This window comes from Lepisosteus platostomus, chromosome 7 (genome assembly GCF_059453375.1).
Source record: "Lepisosteus platostomus isolate fLepPlt1 chromosome 7, fLepPlt1.hap1, whole genome shotgun sequence".
In the NCBI taxonomy this organism is placed as follows: Eukaryota; Metazoa; Chordata; class Actinopteri; order Semionotiformes; family Lepisosteidae; genus Lepisosteus; species Lepisosteus platostomus.
In genome coordinates, this window is record NC_142617.1 from 2,606,854 (window position 1) to 2,629,206 (window position 22,353).

Here is a 22,353-nt window from a genome sequence, read left to right on the forward strand (position 1 = left end):
GTGAAATTCACAAGGTACCGCAAGATGAAGCATTCTGCAATATACAAGACTAATCACCTGTAATCAACATTTTCTGAATAAAATGTAAAAACTAATGCACATTTATCCTAGTAGGTACTGTACATTATCCTAGACGCTCACATTGAGATTTTAAGAATGTTTTTTCGTAAGATCGGCTACAGACTAATATATATAAATCCATTAGGATAAAGGAATTTATAGTTTTAGCACGTGAATAACAATTGATGTTAAAGATTACAATGTGATTTTATTAAACTATTTGACCGTAGAGAAAGCCTGTGTCTTACAATGTATGATTTTTTTTTCAATTCACTATATTTTAACATTAAGATCTCTTCTTTAATTTTTTTTTTGTAAATAATTTCTGACCTGAGATTAAACACCATTAATGTTACATTTTGGCGATTTTAAGCGCTTTAGACCACAGACTTCCATATTCATGTTTATATGAACTGAAGCGAGCAGCTACTGCTTCTGTCGTAATAATTAAAGTTTTTTTCATTCGCAGAAAGATCCTGAATACTCCTGTTGTTTATTAACCCTTATGTGCAACATTATTTTATGTAATGTGTTTTTTTTTGTTTGTTTTTTTGGTGGGCACGTATATTTTAATTGTAAAGGAACAAGTAAAGGTTTAATTCATGCGGAAAAAAGAAGAAAAGAAAGAACGTTTTGGCTGTGGAGCCTTCTTCGGGTGTTTATAGTATTTTATCGTATTCAACGCGTAAAACTGATCCTTTGATGGAACTGGACTTGACGTACATCCAGAGAAGACAAACGACACTCAAAAATTAGGTGTTTTTGAGGGCGTTTGAGTGTTTAGGTACTGTAGAAGGTGACTGAACCTGCCTGTCCTCCTGTCCATGCGAGGTCAAGACCCCCTGCAGAGTGAGGTGTTAACCAAGGGGTCAAAGGTTAACGGTGTGGAAGGGATGCGGGAGGAGAAATGCAAAAGTCAGAGGGAGTTGTGTGGTGTGTATTTTACGGGGAGGATTGTGGCTTGTGTTGGGGTAGCCAGGTAGATCGTGAAGGATCCTGCGCAGAGTAGGGAAACCGTGTTCTAAAGCCTTAAACCAGTACCCAGTCCAAAAGTTCAAAACCGTAGGAAAAACACCACCAATAAATACCCAAGCACAAAACAAAGTCGTAAACCAGGCAGCCAGAAAGCCGAGGAGTCCGAACACCAGTTAAAGCGTTAACCAAAATAACAAGCCGAAGAGCGAAATCCAAGCATCAAGGTCAGGGGTGAAGAGCAACCCGAAAGGCAGGAGAAATGAGACAGGAAAAAGCGCCGAGTACTTGGGAGATGATCTTTCAAAACACTCAGGAACGGGAGAATGCGAGTATTGAACGAGACAGGTGAGTGGTCAGGTATTTTGGAAAGGTCTGCGCCTTCTTAAAGGAGAAGGAGAGGCTGGAGAAGCTGGAGAGGTAACAGCCTGTTTGCTGTCATCCCACACAAACCTCAGTTAAGAACTGCCCTGTCCGAATCACGACTTACTCTCATGCACCCTGGTCTGAATAGGATGGCTTCTGAAGATCATCGCAGGCCTTTTGGGGTTTTGTGCCAGGTCTTGATTACCATGGCTGGGCACCCAGACCCCCGCACTTGTGTCAAGAAGTGCTTCTTCTCCGAAGTTTTAAAAGCTTCTTCCCCATAGTTTCCACTAGCGTCCCTCTGGTGTATGTTTCACTGTAGATTATGAAAGAAGTTCATTGGGTTGATTCTGTGTCTTTGGGGATTTTCATTATTTGATCCATTTGTAGTCTTCCCTGTTCAAGACCAAAACAATTAACTTCTTAGGGGTAGAAAATTATTTTAAGCTCAGGAATGTATTTTGTTACTCTTCTCCGGATGGACTCCAGGCCAGCAATATCTACTGTATTTTGTAAACATTCTGACCACAATGTAAACTTTATTCTGAATGAGGTCTTATTGTACAGGCCTGGGTTCACCTCACTTAATACTAGATCTTGGTTTAGATACAACAGAGGCAACACCTGAGCCGATTTAGTGATTTCAAAGTAGAGCCTTTCTAGAACAGCAGACTCTGACGGTGAGTCATTTGACTTGATTATTTAAAAGAGGAAACAGGTCTATTTTCATTTGTCCTGCCTGCTCTCAGATCTCCACAGCTTAGTACTTTCTAGATGTAGAAACTCCTAATTCTGCTAAATACTGTATGATGCAAAAAAAAAACAAACAAACAATGATAGCTTTGGCATTTATTTGGAAGGTCAGGAATTCAAGAGAACTGGGTAGTTGAAAATCTGAGTATTTGTTAATGCAGAGGTTAAATTAATTTTAAATAGATGTTTCTAAAATAGATCCATCCATTTTATCCTTAAAAGGTCACATTTGTATGTAATTAATCTAGTTCTTTTAAACTATGGTGGATTCTGAACCTTGTACATTTCTATGTATAATATATGTGTGTGTTATTTGATGACAAAAATTACTCTTATGAAAACTATATAATTAAAGTAAACCACTCAAGAGGTCCTGCTGGAATAAGAGTTAAAATATTTAAAATAAAGGATCGTGTCTGCCACATTTCAATTTTTTATATGGCTTTGAAAAAGGCAATATAGTAACTGAAGAATAAATCAATAATATATCAGGTGTCCTTCCGGATGTAGGTGCTGTTATGCTGATAACTTATTCAAGCACCACAGTAAGAACATTCTTTAGCAGAGCTGTGCAGTTCTGGTCTAGGTGAGACAGGGGCATCATATTTAAATATGTATATATATATTTAAAACTCTTGTTTTCCAATTCAATTTTTAAAACTCAATTTTACAATATATTTAATTCTTCAAAAATCAAAATAGTGCCTTAATGTAAGTCTGGATGATTATTGTATTTCACCACCAGATATTTAAAAAAATGGCATTTCCTGAGCCACCTGGAGAGAGAACTAAAAGTAAAAAAGTAGGTCAAGATCTCTCTCAGGTTAAAAGGCCTGTACATTCCCTGCTGTATGGAACAGAATGGAAACTTAAAAGCCTTTTCAGGGTAGCAACTGTAGGTAGTACTCTAATGTTGTTGCTTGAGACGTTTAATGTTATGCTTGAAAGTTATATCACACATCAATGTTAATCATGACTTGTCTGTTATTATCCCTTAGGTTGGCTGTAGAAGTTTGGAGATACTTCTTGAGATTTAACAACACTTTACTCCTCTGAGGCTTAGCTGCTTCCTGTAAAAGACCATGGTTAGCTGCATTGAAGCTGCAGGCAGTCTTTCTCCCAGAGTAGGCAACTGAAACTTAGCCAACTGCCGTGTGTTAATCCTTTTTTTATGAGTTGCCAGCACCCACAGGCTCAATTTCAAAACTTCTGAACACATTAAAAGTTTTGAATATTTTACTTATTGTTTAAAAAAAGTTTTTCAACAAAACAGAGACCAGTATTTTGCTTATTTTTCCAAAGTTTATGTTCCTGGGATATTATAGTAGTATAAATTGCCTATAGCATTCAAAACCCCTGGAACAAATTCTGCCTAGAGTTACTTGGTAACTCCCAATAGTATGAAAGAAACATTCTCATCTATGCAGTTTTTCTTTCTTGCTTCAACATATCAATAATTTCCAGGAAAGCAGTGTATTTGGAAAAAAAAACTACTTCAACAAAGTTGTAAATGCAGCAGGTAGAATAGGAATTTTAATGTCTGAATCCCCAGAAATGTCCACCTCTGCATCAGTCTGAGCAAACTTTTCCTTTTTCTTTGAGCTTCTTGTGTGCTCCTAGTGTGCTTTGCTAATTACATTACACCTGAGTCTTGAAAAAGCCTAAAGATGTGAAAACCTGCCTCAATAACTACCCTTAAGAAAAGTGAAAATTTAAATGGGTCTCTTTGCAACCAAATCAATTCCAAAATGCAACAGAGCAAAGCCTATTGAAATAATTAGGAAATTAATGGCCCATGCCCAGCAGACCTAACATTGAGCAATCTCTTGCTCAGGGATTTTCTGACTGAAGGAAACTCGAGTCGGTCTCTGATGGTTACGAGAACCTACAAAAACCAGATGTGTTCCAGGATTGCCTGCTTAGCAATGCAGGAAAAATCTGCATGACATGCACACAGCTGCCTGCTCTACACAATTAAGAAACCAATGCCTTGCTTCACGGCCGAAGGGTTTCTGCACTGATGTGCTCTGAAACGAGCACTCCAGTAACTCTTTCTAATGTGAATTTTAGGGATATCTACTTTGCTTCTACTTAATTCCAAGCCATCCGGCCCATGCCCGTCACTTGACGGGCATCGCACCAGCCCCCATCTTTCATCTTGCGGGCAGTGAGCCCATGTGACAGCTGCTTGTAGCCTTTTCAGGCTGAGACCGGCTGGGTTACGTACTGTAGGTGGCCTGACCGCTGGGTGCTCGCCAGCGAACACCACCCCCAGGACCGGCTGCAGGTGTCTCTGATCTGGCCAGGGGTTCTCTCAGCTCTTAATGGAACCATCATGGCAGTGTAGTTTGGATTATTATTATTGTCTGCCTGGTCCTTCACCTGGCCAAGGGTACACCTAGCAGGAGAGCAGGGATCCCGACACAGCTCTACAGTTCTCTGGGACACTCAAGCCCCTCAAGCATGACAAGGTCCTCCTCCTCACCTATCGATCGCAGGTACAGGGGGCAGAAATAACGTTTCTCCGTGACAGAAGGAGGAGCTCGGCACTCGGGGAGGGCCTTGGAGTAGAGTCACAGCTGCTCTGGACCAAGAGGACCCAGTGGAGACGAGGATGCCCCCCCAGGAGCCTCCCACTGGAGAGGCACCAGGCACAGCCCACTGGGAGGAGACCCAGGACACGCTGGAGCACCTGGGAGTCCCCCAGGAAAAGCTGGCGACTGTGGCTGGGGAAAGGGAAGTCATCACCACGATTCTCGCCAGGAGTAAGCTGTTAGAAAATGGATGGATGGATAGTGGGCTCAGTTTTCTTGCCTTGAAACTACATTTGCTTTGTTTGCCTGGTGCCCCATGTGCACAACATGTGCACAAAATCTGAACCTAGTACGGCTCATGATGGCGTCTTTAAATTGGCTTAGGGAGGCCAGATTGTACAAGCCCAGAGTGGAAATTCCCCAGGGCATCAGGGTTAACTCCCCTTCACTTACAAACAGCACTGTAGAAACTTTGATGATGAAGAAGTCAGGACTTCAATTTAATGTCTCATCTACATTAATACTAGCGCACCCCTAGAGCACAGAGACACCAGTCACCATACGGGGGCACTGATTTCAAACTTCGGGTTTAAATTTGTATGAAAAGAATGCCGAAAACCTTTCAGGTTTCAGGATTTCCTGACTTTCAGGACTAGAATGGACAACATTTGATAGAAGTTATCACGAATAAAACGGGTTACAGGCTAGTGGTTATACGTGTCTCGCCAACGACCTCAGAGCTACTTTTTTTTATAACATAACCTCTGTGACAACATTTCAGGGATAGAAGCACTGGAATATATATATTTAAAAAAAATGCGTTTATGAAATCTACCAGAGGAGAGAAAATATGCAGCAACAACAACCTCACCCGTAGCCAGCAGAGGGCGTCGTTACTTCGAGATGCATTCTGGCGTCCGTGGTTCCCTGGCAACGGACCGAGCCATCAATCAGTGTCGCAAGTAGATCGCTGAGCCTAAGAAGAGAGTGCACGCTGGCGGATGAAAATCCCCAGGCAGCGAGGAGCAGACGCGACTGCACATGAAGCCATGCTGCTGCGGCTGCAAATCTCAGCGAAATTACTATTGCCACTCGCCCAGCTGCACCGAGAGAACCAGTGCAAGTTTGAAGCAACAATACAGAGCATGCTAAAGGACTTCGCTTGAGCGTAGATATAGCTCGGTTACAGCATTCAGAAGTTTTCAGGGCACAAATCGAGTTACAGGTTGCAGTTTTCCCCAAAAGGAAACTGCTGACTCCGGGAGAACAGCTCAAAACGGGTTGACAAGTTCATTAATGATGCTGAAATTCCATAACTCGGATTTATGGATTGCCTGGGTGACTCTACTTTGTATCAAAGGTAAGTTCTCTAATGTTGAATACTGTCCGATTTCTTCCGATTATTCCCCGAACATCGACAACACCGTGCAGGTATTTGTAAACGGGTTGAGCCTATCGGACACTGGCGTTTTCTTAACTTATCTTTGAAAAGATTCCATATTGTACGTTTTATAGAACTTTTTTTGTGTGTGTGTTTGCATAATTGATTCATGTTCATAACTACGTTGTGATTTGTTTTGTTTTTTTTTTTAACTCCAAAAGCAGATTGTCGCCTATTTGTCGAGTTAAAAGACGAACCGTTATCTTGCTTGTGGATTAAACAGGCACGCTTTTTCTTTGGCAGGGAAAGGACAGAGTAAAGGCTACATCTGTTCTTGGGTTACGATTTAGCAAGCAATATTTCAGGAGCGTTTTAGTTAGCTGCATGTGTAATACCAAGAGGGCTCCGGAGAAGTCAGTTTTGAAAGTTGCTTAGATAATTTCTGGTTTGCAGTTAGTTGTGACGTTGAAGTAGTTAGCACCGTTATTAGCACAAGTTATTGTGCGGGATAATGTTTAATATTTTCAGATGAAAATGTGGGCTAAGCCTTCAGTCTGTCACGGTCCCACTGTTGCTGTTGTATCTTCTACCCGTGACCTTTTACATTGACGATACAGTTAACACAAAATTTTCTCTTTTAGTTCCTTTAAGATAACTTCTGCTACTGTAGGTGCGCACTTTCTAGAAGCGACCTGACGTACTGTACTTCGCCCAGTCAGAGATGGGGAATATATTGCATTACAGATCCGATACAGTAGGCCTATTCACGGTTTTAGTATTTGCAAATGCATGGACAGTACAGTGGGTCTCCCGGCTCGAAACAAGCTGAGGTCCAGACGGCAGAGTTCTCTCCGCTCCTCTAATCCCGATTAAGAGGAGCGCCCGCCTGCCCATGAGGGGCTTCATTAACAGCAGCACGTCAAGCGGAGCAGGAGTTCACCTCTCCGGTGCGTCGTGTTTCTCTAACAAAGGATCGTTACGGTTTGGAGTGTCATTATTATTATTATTTTTTTCATGAATGTTAAAAATTAAAACGCACAGGTGTGACGAGCTTTTTGCTGCCTCGTCAAATATTCTGAACTGAAACCAAAATGTTGCCTCAGCATATATAAATGCACCAGAACAAAATAGTAAACAACAAAAACCAAACAAACAATGGTATAATGACATAAAGGACTGTTTATTTAGTTTTTTATCAGGTGCAAGACGATGCACTTTTCGGATGCTGCCATCACCCAAAACCACAAATAAACATCAGGAAAAATATACACAGTCCCTGTGTATAATGCGAAACTTCGGATGTCGCGTTTCAGTGAGCTCAGTGACTTTTAACAAGAATTGTCGGTTGCTCTTGCCGCTTCGAGGAAAATCTTAACTACAGGAACAATGACAAAACACCAGGGCTGTGAACTGAAACATTTTCTACATCTAAGGACGACAGGTCTGCATTGTATTTAATCCTAAAACTCTCTCGCCAGCGTGGGACACTCCTGAATAAATTGTAGTTGCATGGTCTCCCTATAAAACCTCTATTTTCACACTTACCAAAGCGGTTTTTGACGAGCCTCCAGACACGTAAACGCGAGAAAAAAAGCCGTGGACAGGCTCAGTGGGGAAAAAAAACTGACGGAGGAAAGTCTCAGTTTTGCTGTCGATTCCTTCAATGCATATACATTAAACAGTTATTATCAGTGACTCCCAAAATCTGAGTTTTTATTTCAATAACATTATGTCTCCTATAACGCTCATCATAAGATGGGACTCCTGCACAGAGGTGATGCCTTGTGTTTGTAACTGTAGATAGATTCCATATTCTACAGCTAAATGTTTGGAACTGTTATAGCAATTAAACTCTTGAGAGTATAACATAAATCCTTAGTATTAAGTGCAACAAGACAGACAGTAATAAGAATCAAAATAACTCCTTTTCCTTTTGTCTTTGGGCTATTTCTGGACTTTTACATTATGAATAGCAGCTGACCAATTAAAGGTTGAACAGAATTTGTCTGGAGAAATCTTTCCTTTTTCAGAGACTCAGAGTGCAGTAGCTTCAGCTGGCACCAAGAGCAGTATCCTTTCTTGTTAAACATATAGTGTGTCCTGGTAACTGGTAGAGTTAAATCTCTGAGAAAACAAAGCCTGTTTTTTACAGAGAGAGCTAGAACAACAAGGGGGTTTAATCAACTTCATGGGATTTAAATATTGAGATTTAAATATTTTTAAAATAAGTGATACTGTATACAGAAAGTCACCATTGCAAGGCTGTGAGAGAAGCAGTTACATGCTAGGTTATTTTCCCCCCATACACACTATGAACTATGTAATTTAGCTAATGAATTAATAAAAGAAATTAGTCATCAAACCAGAGGGCCACACAGAGAAAGCTGCTGTGTACACAGCCTTTTAGGAGACTAAGTTTGACAATTTTAGATTAGAGCTAATTTCCTGTGGTCTCTATTTTTATTCTCATAGAATATAGAATTATTATTATTAGGATCAGTAGGCATGGCCTGATGGCCATCATGATAATTGTCATAAAGAAGAGTCTCTTTAAGGGCAGACATTTGTGATGAAAGTGATGCTATCCCATGATGTGAGGCATTAGTGTCTGGAAGATAACTGTTTAATGACAAGAATGGAGTTACCTCCAGGTCAGCACCTAAGAAGATGGAGTTCACATCCATGTTGTGGTGTAATGCTTCATACTAGTATTTGTCATGAACCAGTATAATAGTTCTTAATGGTGTATATCATTATTATCCAAATTTATTTCCTGTCATCTGTGCTGTGAACTATTCTGGGGAAGAGGCAGGTGAAAGAGGAGCTGAGCACTTTTCATACTGTGCCAGGTTTGCCAGTTCTCTGTAAATCACACAGCTAATTATAAATGATGTTCAGAGAAAGCGTGTGAAGCAGTTAATTTACTCTGTTCATGAGAAAACACCAGCGCTGTCCTTGGGTTACTGTGCTGCATGGATACTGAGTGTAATTCCCACAAGCTGCCTTTCACTTGCTCTTGAAGTTTTTAGGTGAAGCGTGTATCCCATTCTGGAGAGCAAAGTTTAGTGACTAAGAAATTAAATTGCCAGAAACCTAGAGATGGCTCATTCATCTTTGACCATGGAATAGAGTCACGATGGTAAATAAGCCAGTTTCCTAAACTGTCTTAAGTTGCTTTTAAAGAGATGTAAGCAGTGGCAAGTATAATTGAAGCTTTAAAACTCAAGTTCAGGGGCAATAAATCCCAACATTACATTGCAAGAATGAGTGTAAGATTCACTACACAACCTGCAGTGAAACGCTGAACTAGTCCTGTACTCTGCTTGGTTCTCGGATGATCAGATACCAGCGCTTGAGGGTTTGGGAGCAGGGTTTTCGCAGAGATCAATTCAGCAAATTAATTTGATCTGAAATGGTGGCACAGAACTTTTCAGCTAGTCATTAAATATACCTTGTGGAAAATGTGCGTGATTAAGACTAAAGTAGAGAGGAACGTGGTGTGTTTTGTGTTGTGTTGCGCGGTTTCAGTATACCTGTGCCCTTGATTTACTGTACATGTGCAATTTGTTCCTTGAAAACTGTTAGTAACAAAAACAATGTTCCTGTTACTTCACATGCGGAACCTTTACATTTGTTGCCGAGGTATGGAAAATAACTCAGTATTATTTCAGAGCACAGAATCATCAAAGTAGGAGCACCTTTGCTTGTATATGTCAGTTAATGACTGTATTTATCCTCATACAGTACTTAAGATAATTAGGCAAGATCACTAAAATGTGTAAAATGTCTAAAAATGCAAACTGAGGAACTGGGAGGTGAGTCTTCTGTTTGGCTATTTTCCTTCACTGTCTTGAAAATCTCTTCAAAACTGCAAAAAACAGCTATGAAAATGCCAGCGTACGTAAAGTAAAAATCTGTAAACCAGGTGTGTGGTAATTGAGGGATGTGTGTATTTTAAAATGAATCTTTTAAAAACCACTTCTCGGTCCCATTAAAGATACAATCATGCTTTAGAAACTACCAAGGAACCAGAGATGGCTAATCAATTGACTGTGTTTTTCAATACGGATTGTTTTTATTGTTATGTTGAGAAAAAGATCACATTGTTTTTTAGCAGCTGGAGTAAAATTGTACATTTTGCACTGTTCTTACAGTTCAGTAATCAGTTTGAATGTAAGTAGGTAAGTGAAAGAGTTAGGTTCAATAAATCACCTAATATTAGGTATTTTATACACCTCAATTAATATGGGTAGAACTGCACACAGTGCATTACTGTATAGTAAAATTCTAATAGAGCTCCATTAAGTTCAGGAAATTAAGTAGAGCCTCACCAAATATGATATTTATTGAAGCATAATGTGACTGTCACAACCCCAACAAAGGTATTTTAAATATTTTGAGGTGCATCTGTTGAAAAAACCCCATAAACTAATTTAAAAAAAAGCTGAAAGCATTATTGGTGATTTTGAACTGTTTTACTGTAAAATAGTGTGCAGTTTCTGAGAAATATCATATATAATGTTAGAAAGAAGACATTGTAACAGTGGTACAGAAGAGTGGATGTAAGCAGTGGTTTTAGAATGCAAGGTCCTTCTGGAATTGAAGTTCTTAAGGTGAGTAAGGTCAAAGGTGAGGTCTAGACTGACTGTATGTGATCTATTTGTCACCTTGGTTGAGGTCCTCTTCTGCTGCTCTACAGCCACATGTGCAGCAGCTGTGTCTCTGGACCAGACGCGTCTCAGCTGGGCACTTCACCTTCAGAAATGTGCGAACTGTAAGACAAGCAAACTTGGGTGAAATCCCTCATGAGCTTTCATTAAGTGTGAGGCATTAGCCTTTGTGGTTATACCTTCATGTAGATAAATGCATTACACAAAATATATACAATATTATACAATATATACAGTTATATATTATACAATATATACAAACCATAAACTAATCTGTGATAGTCCAGGAGGTGTAGCTATCAAGCAGTATCCTAACCCTGTTTATTTGACGAAACTAAACACTCACATTTAGAATTATTAAAATGTATACAGCACTGGAAAATAACATATATTTTCTGAGATCTTTGTTTCATTTTCGCTAAAAAAGGAGCAGCTGGAATGTGTTTAGGACAGATGGAAGTTTACGCATCGGTTATCTTAAACTAAAAATAGCATTTCAAAAATTAAAAGACCTTTGGGATTGCTCATAAAATGAAAAGCCTGAATGACAGAAAATATGGGAGAGATGCCTGTTGTGAAAGAGTATTAAGAAACCATTAGCAGAAGGAGGTGTGCAGTTCCTTTGTGAGGGACTGGTCTCAGCTGTACATAGTGTCTGTAGTCTTTAATTTCTTTAATTGATTCCCCAGATGTTATTGTCATTTACTGATGAGATTAGTTTAACCCACTTTGAATTCAAGGGGTTCTAGTTTCACCCTGGCAGATGACCTTGAGGGTACAGTTGCTGAAGCAAAAAAACCTCTCTGTGTTTGTGATCAAGGCTGGATGAATCTTGTCAGTGAGGATGTACAGCAATTGAGTGGGGAGTTTTGGCTCCTATCCGTAGATACAGTAGGTGTGAGGAATTGCAGTTTCCTGTTGTCTATTCCCGTGGGGACTCAGGGAAAGAACCGGTTTTGTTCCTTTGGGCTCTTGAAACAGGTCTGCATGTCTGTATGTTGGGAAGGGTGAGAAAATAGGTCAGGAATTATTAAGTAATGGTGTAGAGACTTTAGACTAAGTTTAACAAGCACTTTATTACATGACATTATAATACCAAGCAAAACAAATTTAATTTCTAACTTTGGAAACTACTGAAATTGCCAACAATGTAGATTAACCTTAACTTTACTTCGTGTCTCAGATAAAATTGATCTTTTTCGTGTTCAGATAAATGAGTAAAGATACTGACAGTGTAATTAAAGGCATAGTTAAATTATGTTTGTAATGCTGCTATTAGGTATGTACTGTATATATATATAAAGTATTCAAAGAATAAGTTAGAATTGGAATTAGGACTGGAATTGAAAGCTAAGAAGTGAAAGATGTTTCTCAACACAAAATGTATAGATTTTTTGTGCAAAAGTACTTAAGAAATACAATTTCTTTGTGCATGTATTGAAAGCCTCCTTACCTGACTGACATACATTTAATCAAAAACTAGTGGAGTCTATAAGTTGAGATCATAAGGATCAATGGATATTTTATTTCCATAGATACAAAGGTAGTAAGTGCATTTGAGATGTAATGCATATTCATTTTGATATTCCTGTAATATTCTCTTCAGAGCATTGAAGCCCTCTGTAGTAGCAATTTTTCATTCTATTATTTTCATACTCATTTACTGTATGTCTGTGGATCTCCATTACAATCTCCACTAGCAAAGCTGCAGCCCTCTATCTTGATCCCTGTCATACTGAATGGGATTTTGTGTAACTGGATTTTTAACGGGAGTGTACACTGCTTATGGACTTTATCTTGTTTGTAATTTTGTAAAGCTCTCAGAGATGCTTCGGCATGAAAGACATCATGGGAATGTCATCAAAATGTATTATGTTGTACATTATTCTGACATTGAAAAGTTTTCACCATCAGAATATTCTTAATGGAGAACGATATGATGAAATGCTGTAACTGGGCTACACAATAATGGTGGACAAGTGATGGTTAATATAGTTTTAATACACAATAATGAAATGATTGTTCTAAGGCACTGCAGAGCATTGTGTGCTTGGTACACTACTCCTGTGACTTTCTGTAGATATTCCCAGGTTTATACAGTAGAAACATTAGAATAAAGCACAGAAGTAGAATGGAAAAAGAAAACACTGAAATGCCTTGCAGCTTGACCAGAAAATGCTTGCAGTCTAAAAATATGCCAGCCTAATCACACATTCCCTAAGAATTTGATGTTTAAAATTGCACGTACATTGCCACAGTGATCCTTTTAAGTGCACAGCATGGGAGCTCCCCTTCGGTAATGGTGCCTTCCATAGTCGTCTACTGTAGGTGGCTACCTCATGTAATGGCTTACAACAAACCACAAATAATTCTGCAATGAAAGCCTTTTCCAAATCACTGACACTGTACGGTAGGTTCTCGACATTCATGAGGGTGTGGCGCAGAGAACCGTTGCAATAAGCCATAATTTGCATATAGTCGTGTCCACCCCCATAATGTTTCATGCTGTACTGCAGTATATAGTATATATCATTAAAAAAATATAAGTAACCCTCCCTTATATGAAAATACTAATGCATTGGCATTAAGTTAATTTTAATTACATTGCTAAAGTAAAAGACAAGTAATGAGACGGGCAGTAAAACCGTCTGCCTGTCCAAGTGTTTCCAGTTTGTCATCCCCCACACTCCTGACACAGAACCTGGAGTGGTCGTTACGAAGCAAACACGAGACCACGTTGCGAGGCGGGTGCTGGGGTACGAGGGCGTGCTCGGGGGCAGGGAGAGGCTCACTCAGGAGTGAGATTTTTCTCACGGTCCTAACCTGTTGCATCATTAATTTGAAAGTTGCGGTTAACAACCTTCAGCTTGGTTAATCCCACTCTTCTCTTCTTCCATAGACCCTGTCTACCAGGCTGAATTGAGAATTTGTGAATGTTAAATTTGCAGATGTCAAGTATTTTCTGTATTCCATCACCCATCTGCTGTCATACCTTTACCTGTACCAAAAGAAATTAATGTTTAGAAAATTAACAGCAAATATTGCTTGATGTCCTTTGATATAGGTATTTATTTTCCTGGGCCATGCTGTCAAGATGTTCATTGATGTTGTTGTTGTGCTTTTGCTACACATGAGGTGCTCAGGTCAGAATTAAGGCTCTTCATTTGCAAGAGGTTTATATGTTATCGCAAGATTATGAAATGCTATGAAAAGCCATATTCATAAACCATGATCTGCTGAACATACAAAACACATGAACTAATTCATTGAAATGACTTGAGAGGGATGAGGGTAATGACATGCTCAGGGTAATGACAAAGCCATCTTAACCAAAAGGTGTGACATAGGTCAGGTAAGCAATCATAGAAAGCAGGTGTTCTGACTTGAGATCTGTCTTGGAAAAGGCTAGCGTACAGCACAAGTGTTTTATCCTTTTATTGATGCACTCCTTGCCAGGAGAGAAAGATGCCATTATCAAAGGAGAGGGTGGAAAGGAAAGTCTAGAGCACAAGAGCGGTAATACTCAAAAATTACAGGGCGAGACAAACCTTGCTAGGTTTGTCAGAGGAAGAAATCCCACCAGATACAGATTGAGCACTAATACAGTACTGACCCTGTCTTCTAAATCTTTCATTTCAAGCTTCACTGCTTGTTTTTAGCCTGTACAAACCAAACAGATCTGACGTTTCAAGAGATTTTTAAAGGCAACTTAATTTTGCTAATGGCCTTAAGGGTACATTTTTTGCAGAAACACATATTTGTGCTTTTCTTTTATCACGCTGCTTGTCTTTTTATGTTTGTCAAAAATCCTTCCAAACACTGTGTATTCTACATTTCTCATTGAATTATCAACAGCTGAAGGACTTCGGAAAAGTATTGAATTGGTCCAGTTAAGCCAATGATCAGACAATAATAATAATAATAATAATAATAATAATTCAGGTTGGTACCTGCGTCAGCATGCGTAGGCAGCAAAGGAACAAGTAATAGGTTTATTCCATGCTGAAAAGAGAAGAAAGAAAATAATAATAATAATAAAGAGAGCTTTTCTGGACACTCCAATCAATGCACTTTACAGGTAATGGGACCTCCCCTCCACCACCACCAATGTGCATTGTGCAGTGTGCAGTCCCACCTGGATGATGCGCCAGAACGCTCCCCACACACCAGCTCTCAGTGGGGAGGAGAACAGAGTGATGAAACAAGTTCAGAGATGCAGATTATTAGGAGGCCATAAATGGTTAAGCCAGGGGAAATTCGGCCAGGACACTGGGGTAATCATATTTGCCTGGTGAAGAGAAAGCAGACCACAGTATCACAGTCTGCTCCTCGATAATGTAAGCACTAAACAATTTATTCATGGAAAGGGAGAGAGACACATTTACTATGCTTTTAGACAAGCAGTTTCCCAGTGGTAAACCCATAACAAGGACCAAGGAAAAAATCACAATTTTGTTCTGCTGGATAAGTTCTAACATTAAAATAGGATACATTGAGAGACAATGTGCTTTTTACCTTTAAAAGCACATTTGACACTGGTGTTCTTTAACTCTGCAAAGCTTCTTTTTTAAGTTTTTAAAATTCCTAAGTTTGTATGAGGGCCAGGATGCTGAATTTAAAAGTGTTTTCCAGGTGTCTCAAAGCACAAGCCTGTCAAATCCACAAGTCGCACCGTTTCATTCCGGAGGCACAGAACTAAAGGAAATTAAACCTGGTACACAGAACAACAATGCTTGGGAATTGCTCCAAAGCGTACCGACTGTATATTTTATAGTTTTTGTTTCCGCTTACCCACATGATGCCAGAACTTGCAATAAGCATGATTTTCATTTTTAGTTTCTGTGTAAGAAACAAGACCTTAGTATTGAGAGATTTTTTGCTTTCTGTGTAGCTTAATGTTTATTGACATTTTAGGTGGATTGATTGATTTGATCAGCAAAGGAGCTTGATAATGATATTCTGTAAAGATGAACTTATTGATATAAAGACTTTTAATGACTTTTTAAATATCAAGCAGCATTTCCATTCCCTGTTTCCGAACGTGTGAATCTGTATGGTGTTGCTCTGTTTTTATATTCAGTATTTACCTTGAAGATTAGCATGCAGCTCACACAACCTGCGTAGCGTGCCGCTCAATAAATTGCACTGTAATTTTTAGAATTTAGAAGTAAGAATGTAATCGTTTTGCTTATCCCACAGATTGTTTGCAATTACCTTTAAGTGTACCTCCAAGATATCCCCTTTACAGAAGAATCTGTTCTGCTTGCAATGAGCAACAGAACAAGACTTTGTAACTGTGTGACTCTTATTGTAAAAAAAAAACAGGAAAAGTGTGTTAGACTGCAGAAATTTATACAGTTTCTTGGATTCATTAAAAAGAAAAATATATATCGGTATTATGTGCATTTTAAAGAAGGAAATCAATAATTTTTGCATTAATTTTGGACATTTTGCTTATGCAGCAGTGTGTTTTGCGCAAGGCTGGGCTCCCTACTGATTCCAGTTCCCTACAAGGAGTGAACATCATTTAAATCCTGCCCAGACTCGTGTGGTTTCATCGAATACTCCATAAATATGAATTACCCATGCAGTGGTTTGTTCTCTATTCATCAATGCCTGGTTATATATATTCAGCTTCAAAATTATCTTTGCCCAAGCCATATTCAGAGACAGACGGGGATTGGTTTCTTCAGTGCTGAGCATTATTTAATGAAGGATGTAGAATACAAAAAATAAACTGTTTAATAAAACATGAGTTAAAAGTTTAATGAAAAGGAACCAGTGAATTCATCATGTTCCCTGGTGTCACACAGAGGAACTTGCTCATTTGTTACTCATGGAAACATCTGTAGCAACCTACTCTTCTGCCTTCAGCCCCCTTCAAGCACAGTTCCTCTTGTGAACTGATTTGTCATGTGTTCCGAACACACAAATAAAGGGGGAAAACGATCTTGATGTTTCCATTGGTGTTTTAATATGGAGCATTTAATCACTTTTATCAACACAATTGTATTAGTGTTGTAGCTGTTGACACTGGGGAACAGGGCTGCTCCGACACCCTGTCAGTGCTTTGTAGAGCCTGAACAAGAAGTTTGCTTCAGCTGTATTTGCACAGTTGTTGTTCCTTACTTCCTTAATTGTTATTACTTCTGTACCAGTAGCAGAAGGTTTGTGATGATTTAATAATATTGCTGTTGTTTTTCTCTCTTATGCACATTCACACCTGCAGGTTACAAAATCCTCCCCTGAAACAATACCAGACCCAGACCAGAGTGTTTTGTAATTACAGTAAAGCAAAAGGTGCATTTTGCACCTGGAACCTGTACCTTCTCCACTGCAACCGTCCTGCATTAAAAAAGTAAAGTTTGAACTGAAATTCATAGTATTTAATTAGCTTCTGTTCCATATATTTACCAATACCTTAAGCTATTGAGTATCTGCTGTATTTCTAAGATTAAAAAAAGAAGGGCTAAAGAAATATTTGTATATTAGAATATTACAGAAGGGCATGTCCTTTGAACCATGGACTGATTCTGGCTCAGGACAGTAATTCTCAGGCCTCCGTCTGCGTTCCTCAGCACAGGTGGGCCCTGTAGACCAGATTATGTTATTAGCTTGACATCTTTTCACAGGGGAGTGGCACAGTCAGCAGTGACGGCCAGAGCTGATTTGCCCATTGGATGAGCCGGTGGAACCTGCTGCTGGGGTACCAAGAGCCTGTCATGTGCGCACCACAGACAGGAGTCAGAAATAGACCTGAGACATTCTCCGGTGGCCTCTTGCCCCCCAAGAGGAAGGACAGCATTACAACACCCCAACATCCAGAGATACGCGAGACAGATGCATTAGTGACTGAATGCCCCAAGTGTCTGATTAATGGGTGTCATACATAATCTTGGACGTAAATGACATCACCACACTCTGAAGCCTTTATCATAGGAGAAGCAGCTTCACCATGCCGATTTCATAGTGGAAGGAAATTGTCTCGTTACTGCTGTGCTTTGAAAAACATGGTGCAAATACAAATTGACATATGACATGAGAATCCCTTCTGTACAGTGACAGTTTGCAGAAATTCATAGCTGGTGCTTTCCATTGAGCTGCTTCTGTTGTTATAGATCGTATAAAGGAGACTGCATATACAGTAATTGTCTTAAAATATGCACCACATACAAAATGTTTTCTGTTTTTGTTTCTTTAAAATATTTCCAATCAGACCATTCTAAAGCAATTAATGTGCCATTTGTTTATTAAGGTAACTTCCAGGAGGTTTGAGTGTTTATCTCCCTGATTGCTTGCCATATCTGTCTATTTTTTGACCGGTAATGTCATGTCAGGATTTATATGATCAAACTAACTGCAAAGAAAACTTTATTTAATATACATAGTCTCACTCACATTTACCTATTCATCACAATGATCCTAATGTTGTGTTAAAGGTGTTTGTCCTGTTACAAATAAAATGTGCTACAGTAGATTCTTGAGAATAGAATATATTATGAAAAACTCCCAGTTTAATTCTTCAAAATGCAATAAAAGTTCTGGATAAAATCTGCTGTTTATGCCCAATATTAGAAGTGATCCAGAACCAGTCATTTATAACACATCAGAGAGGCTTTTACATAGATTCTGTATATTGGAGGAGCTTTAAGCATGGAGAGTTAATGGAACAGCAGAGTAGCACGTTTCAAACAGCAGATTGGAATTAGACAATGTGTAAAATATTAAAGTGCTCCTCTGTTTATTTGCCCCAAATCGTTTGGTAAGATAGGCTTTTCAGGAGATTACAACTCTCAGTTCTCCATGCAGTGATTTATAGATTATAGATAGTGTGGGTTTTTGTAGTGCAGAGTAAGGTAGTTGGTATAAGGGTGATGAAGGTTCATTACATTTTCCTGGAAAGCACAGTCTTTTGAAACATTTCCTTGCTTGCACTGACTTCAATACATACACTATCAACGCCCTGGTCTGTAGGTACCTACTCCTAATATTGCTGACAACAGGCCTTTAAAATCTTGTTTAATAAAAAAAGTGAAAACGCTCAACTCTCCGGTCTTTTAGTGCTGCTGCAGCAAAACAATCTAAACCTTGGCTGCAATGCTAAAATCTATAAAGTTAATAGATTCACAGTATAGACTACGTGTTCTAACATTTGTTAAAATGTCTCAACATTTATAAAACAGAGGCCGCAGTTACAGAAAAAAAAACCTTCACATTCTACTTCAGACCTTTAGGTGGGAGATGTACTGATGTCTTGAAAAGAAGGTATAATATCTTTATGTCTTTGGGGATGGAATAAAATCGTAATTGTTCTTAAGATCAAGGCGCACTTGGCTTGAAATGTTAATTAAAGGGTTCCTGGATAAAAAGGTGCAAAAATCTAGAAGCAGACTATTAGGACAGCTCCCTCCACAACACTGTATGTTGAATCAAGCTAGAAAGAGATGGGCAGAACCCAGCAGATATTCATGGGTACAGATAAGGCAGTAGTGTGTGATTAGAACACACATAATAGATATTTGAGTGTCATTGAAATTAGAGCAAGAACATATTTCTTTAAGCTTCACTGATACCCCCATTATTGTTTTTATAATGCCAGAAGATATATGTTCTTTTCCTTTGTTAAACGCAAGCCTAAAAATGAGATGAAAGCCTTTATCTTGGCTTCAAATATTAATAATAAGACTGAGCCTTTCAAAATGAACATAATTATAATTAATCTGTATTTAATTTGGAATGAAACATTAATTATGTTAATGCAAATGAGTCTATAAGATATTTGCATATCTTAAGAAATAATAGGCTGCTGAAATGGAGATTTTTATATTTAAGCATTAATGCAGAAATCAGTTTTACAGTAAATTGCACAAATCATAGCTTTCACTTGATTTTGACCTTCTATTGCATGTTTTACATAGCAAATGCCACCTGCAAAATTTTATCTGAAAAACAAAATGCAGTGTCTTGAGTACATTTTGTGTTTATGCAGACTGCACTCTGTAAAGCTCATTTGCCTCTTTCCATTTTAACCTGATCAAGGCAGTATAATGGTGCTTGTGGTGTGCTGGTTATGGTCAATCTGAAAGTCATTTGCAGACATTCTTCCTAAAAGATCCCAGTTTCCCTTGACATTCCCATGATGTTGGAAAAGGGAATGAGAAATCGTCTGGCCTTAATTTGACTTTCCAGTCCAGTCCAGGTTGATCAGGCAGGACTCACTGTACAGGTGATTGGCACTCACTGCCCATCCTGGTCATCTCTTCTCACGTTTTGACACTCGCAATTGCAAAACCACCAAAAACAAAAACAAAAAGACATATGAACTAGTTTCATTTCGAAACCGGATCTTGGTATGTTCTGAATTTCTTAGAAATCACACCTGCAAAATCACCGCACAAAACGCTACGGCGGGTCGAGGGAAATCGCCTGCTGTTGTTCGAAAGCTGATTTGTTCTGAATGACTTCCCTTTCATGCTCAGTTTTGGCTGAACATTAAGATCAGGTTACAAATGCGAGAAGGCCATTAGGCCCATCTAGCTTGTTTTGGTTGCTGGTGCTAGTGATTGATCTGAGGATGCCATCCAGCTGCACCTTCATAGACGGCAGGGAGTCATGGCTGAGTAGCCTGTTCTGTTTTTCCACAGCCCCTGTTTAAAGAAGCCCCTCCTGGTTTTAAGTGCATTTACACAGACTGTCGCTTCTACCTGTGTTCATCTTTTTTTTGTTTCACCATCACTGCTACTCGAGTTCACTGGGATGTCCTGATAATATTGAGTATTTGTATGAGCTCCCCTCATATTCACTGTCCAGTACTAAAATGATTCAATTCCTTTAACCTGACAGATCAGGACATTCCTTCATGCCTTGGAATATTGTCCTGTAACTCTTTTTGGCACCGATTCAAGTGTACAAGAAAGGGCCTTTACTGCCTCAAAGCTGTGAAAATGGGACATTATTGTACAAGCTCAGCCATCTCATTTGAAGGAATTCGTAATGGCTTTAGATTTTGCCTACAAAATTTACCTAGATTATCGAAAAAAAAAAAACCTTCCTTGTTCCTTGTATTGTCCTATTTCCCCATTATCAAATTGACCACTCATCTCTAATCTTGTAAGATGTGGCAGCGACGCTATTAATCCCCTGGTACACTGTGAACGTCCTCTAGGCTATGGACATACGTTTCCAAGACGTGAGCAGTCATTAATTTCTCCCTCTTCTGGGAGCCTGAAATCTTTTTTCCTTATGTAAGAGGTCATGAACACTACAGTTCTTTGTTATAAACTGCTGATCAATAAGTTAGGCTGCCATACAAAAACAACTAAAGCACATAAGGAATCAGATGTAAGATTTTTAGTTTGTGGGTAGTGTTTTTCTCCAGCCTAGCATTTTTCCCTTATTAAAAAAAAAACTTTGTCTCTTTTTGTGGAAAAAAAGAAGGTTCTTCAACAAAAATGTGCTGAGACATCATTACATTGCCCGGCTTTTATTTTTCAGCCCATCATGGTAGCGCTGGTATCCTTGGCAATCTGGCTCCTCATTGGGTGAGCTGGTACCAGACACAGGGGGCATTGATTGTTCTTGCTCATTTCCATTTGAATACAGGACTCTCCAAGTTTCCTGCTGCTATTGCTTGAAAACAAGCAACTCTCTGTTCAGCTAGTAAAGGCTCGGTGAAGCCTTATGTGGCCCTCTGTGTGCTGCCAAGCTTTTTTTTTTTTTGTTTGGGGACCTCAGAATAGACATTTAAAGAAAAGGAACATGTTTAGCAAAGTTTAAAAAAAAATCTCTACTCCTCTTTCAGTGTAATACCATTGCTTCTTTCCCTTTCTATTTAGAAATGAATTAGAAATAACAGGTTGAAAATACAGTGATGGGAAAAAAGCATCAGAAAAGACCCTCAAGTAGTACAGCTATACAGAAGAGGATAAATCCTTAAGTCACATCTGTGTTTCCTAAATTTTGTCACTCTTAGAAAAATTTCAAATACCGTAGCCAAGTCTTTATTAGTTCACACTGTTTTTGCTTTCAAAGGGAATCTTTTAGCAGTTCGCAGTTCTCAGACTGAAGCTGCAGGACTGTGCTTTTGCCATGGCAAGCTTTGGCCATACAGTCTTTTCAGGTGTGTGCTCAAACAACGTTTTGGCAAGCAGGCAGAGCACACAGTCTCCAGTATTCTTCAGGCACAAATGAAACCGCAGGTCTGTGAGTATGGATAATGCCATCCCTCCCGAAATAAAGAGGGTTGGCCATTCAACATGACAGCAGTTCTGGTTCTGGTGAGTCTTGGGCCAAAGCTATTTGCAGCTTTACTTCTCATTTACAAAAAACTCCATAGAAACATGCTTCCTTGATGCGTTTGCTGAAGCTGTAACATGATATATTTTTAGGAGAGTATTACATGGTAGTTGCCACTTGAGGAGGCAATGTGTTTTATTACTGAAAGAGGTGTCTGATGTGCATTTCCAGGAGTCGCTATGCAATAGCCATTGTGATGATCTTTTCCAAAAAAGTAACAAACGCATCTGGCTCTGGTATGAGAATTTGGAGGTCCTGATTTTGCTCTGGATTTCTGGCAATTAGCCTGTCTGTTACGTGCACTGCGCAGAATTCACAGTCT

General features: G+C 39.1%; 1 protein-coding gene and 1 long non-coding RNA gene across 2 annotated transcripts in view; one reads left to right on the forward strand and one right to left on the reverse strand.

Annotated features, from left to right (window-relative positions):
- Nucleotides 1-3,655: 3,655 nt before the first annotated feature.
- On the reverse strand, nt 3,656-5,641 carry LOC148657884 (uncharacterized). Its single transcript, XR_015939986.1, has 2 exons — nt 5,557-5,641; nt 3,656-4,921 (listed from the first exon to the last, which is right to left on the reverse strand). It is a non-coding gene; the product is annotated as an uncharacterized LOC148657884 (long non-coding RNA).
- Nucleotides 5,642-5,689: 48 nt separating this feature from the next.
- The window catches only part of igsf11 (immunoglobulin superfamily member 11), an 82,900-nt gene continuing 66,236 nt past the window's right edge, over nt 5,690-22,353 (forward strand). Inside the window, exon 1 of the mRNA XM_088638496.1 lies at nt 5,690-6,045. Coding sequence (XP_088494622.1) covers nt 5,982-6,045 — 64 coding nt within the window. The 5' untranslated portion in view covers nt 5,690-5,981. The remainder of the gene's footprint in view (nt 6,046-22,353) is intronic.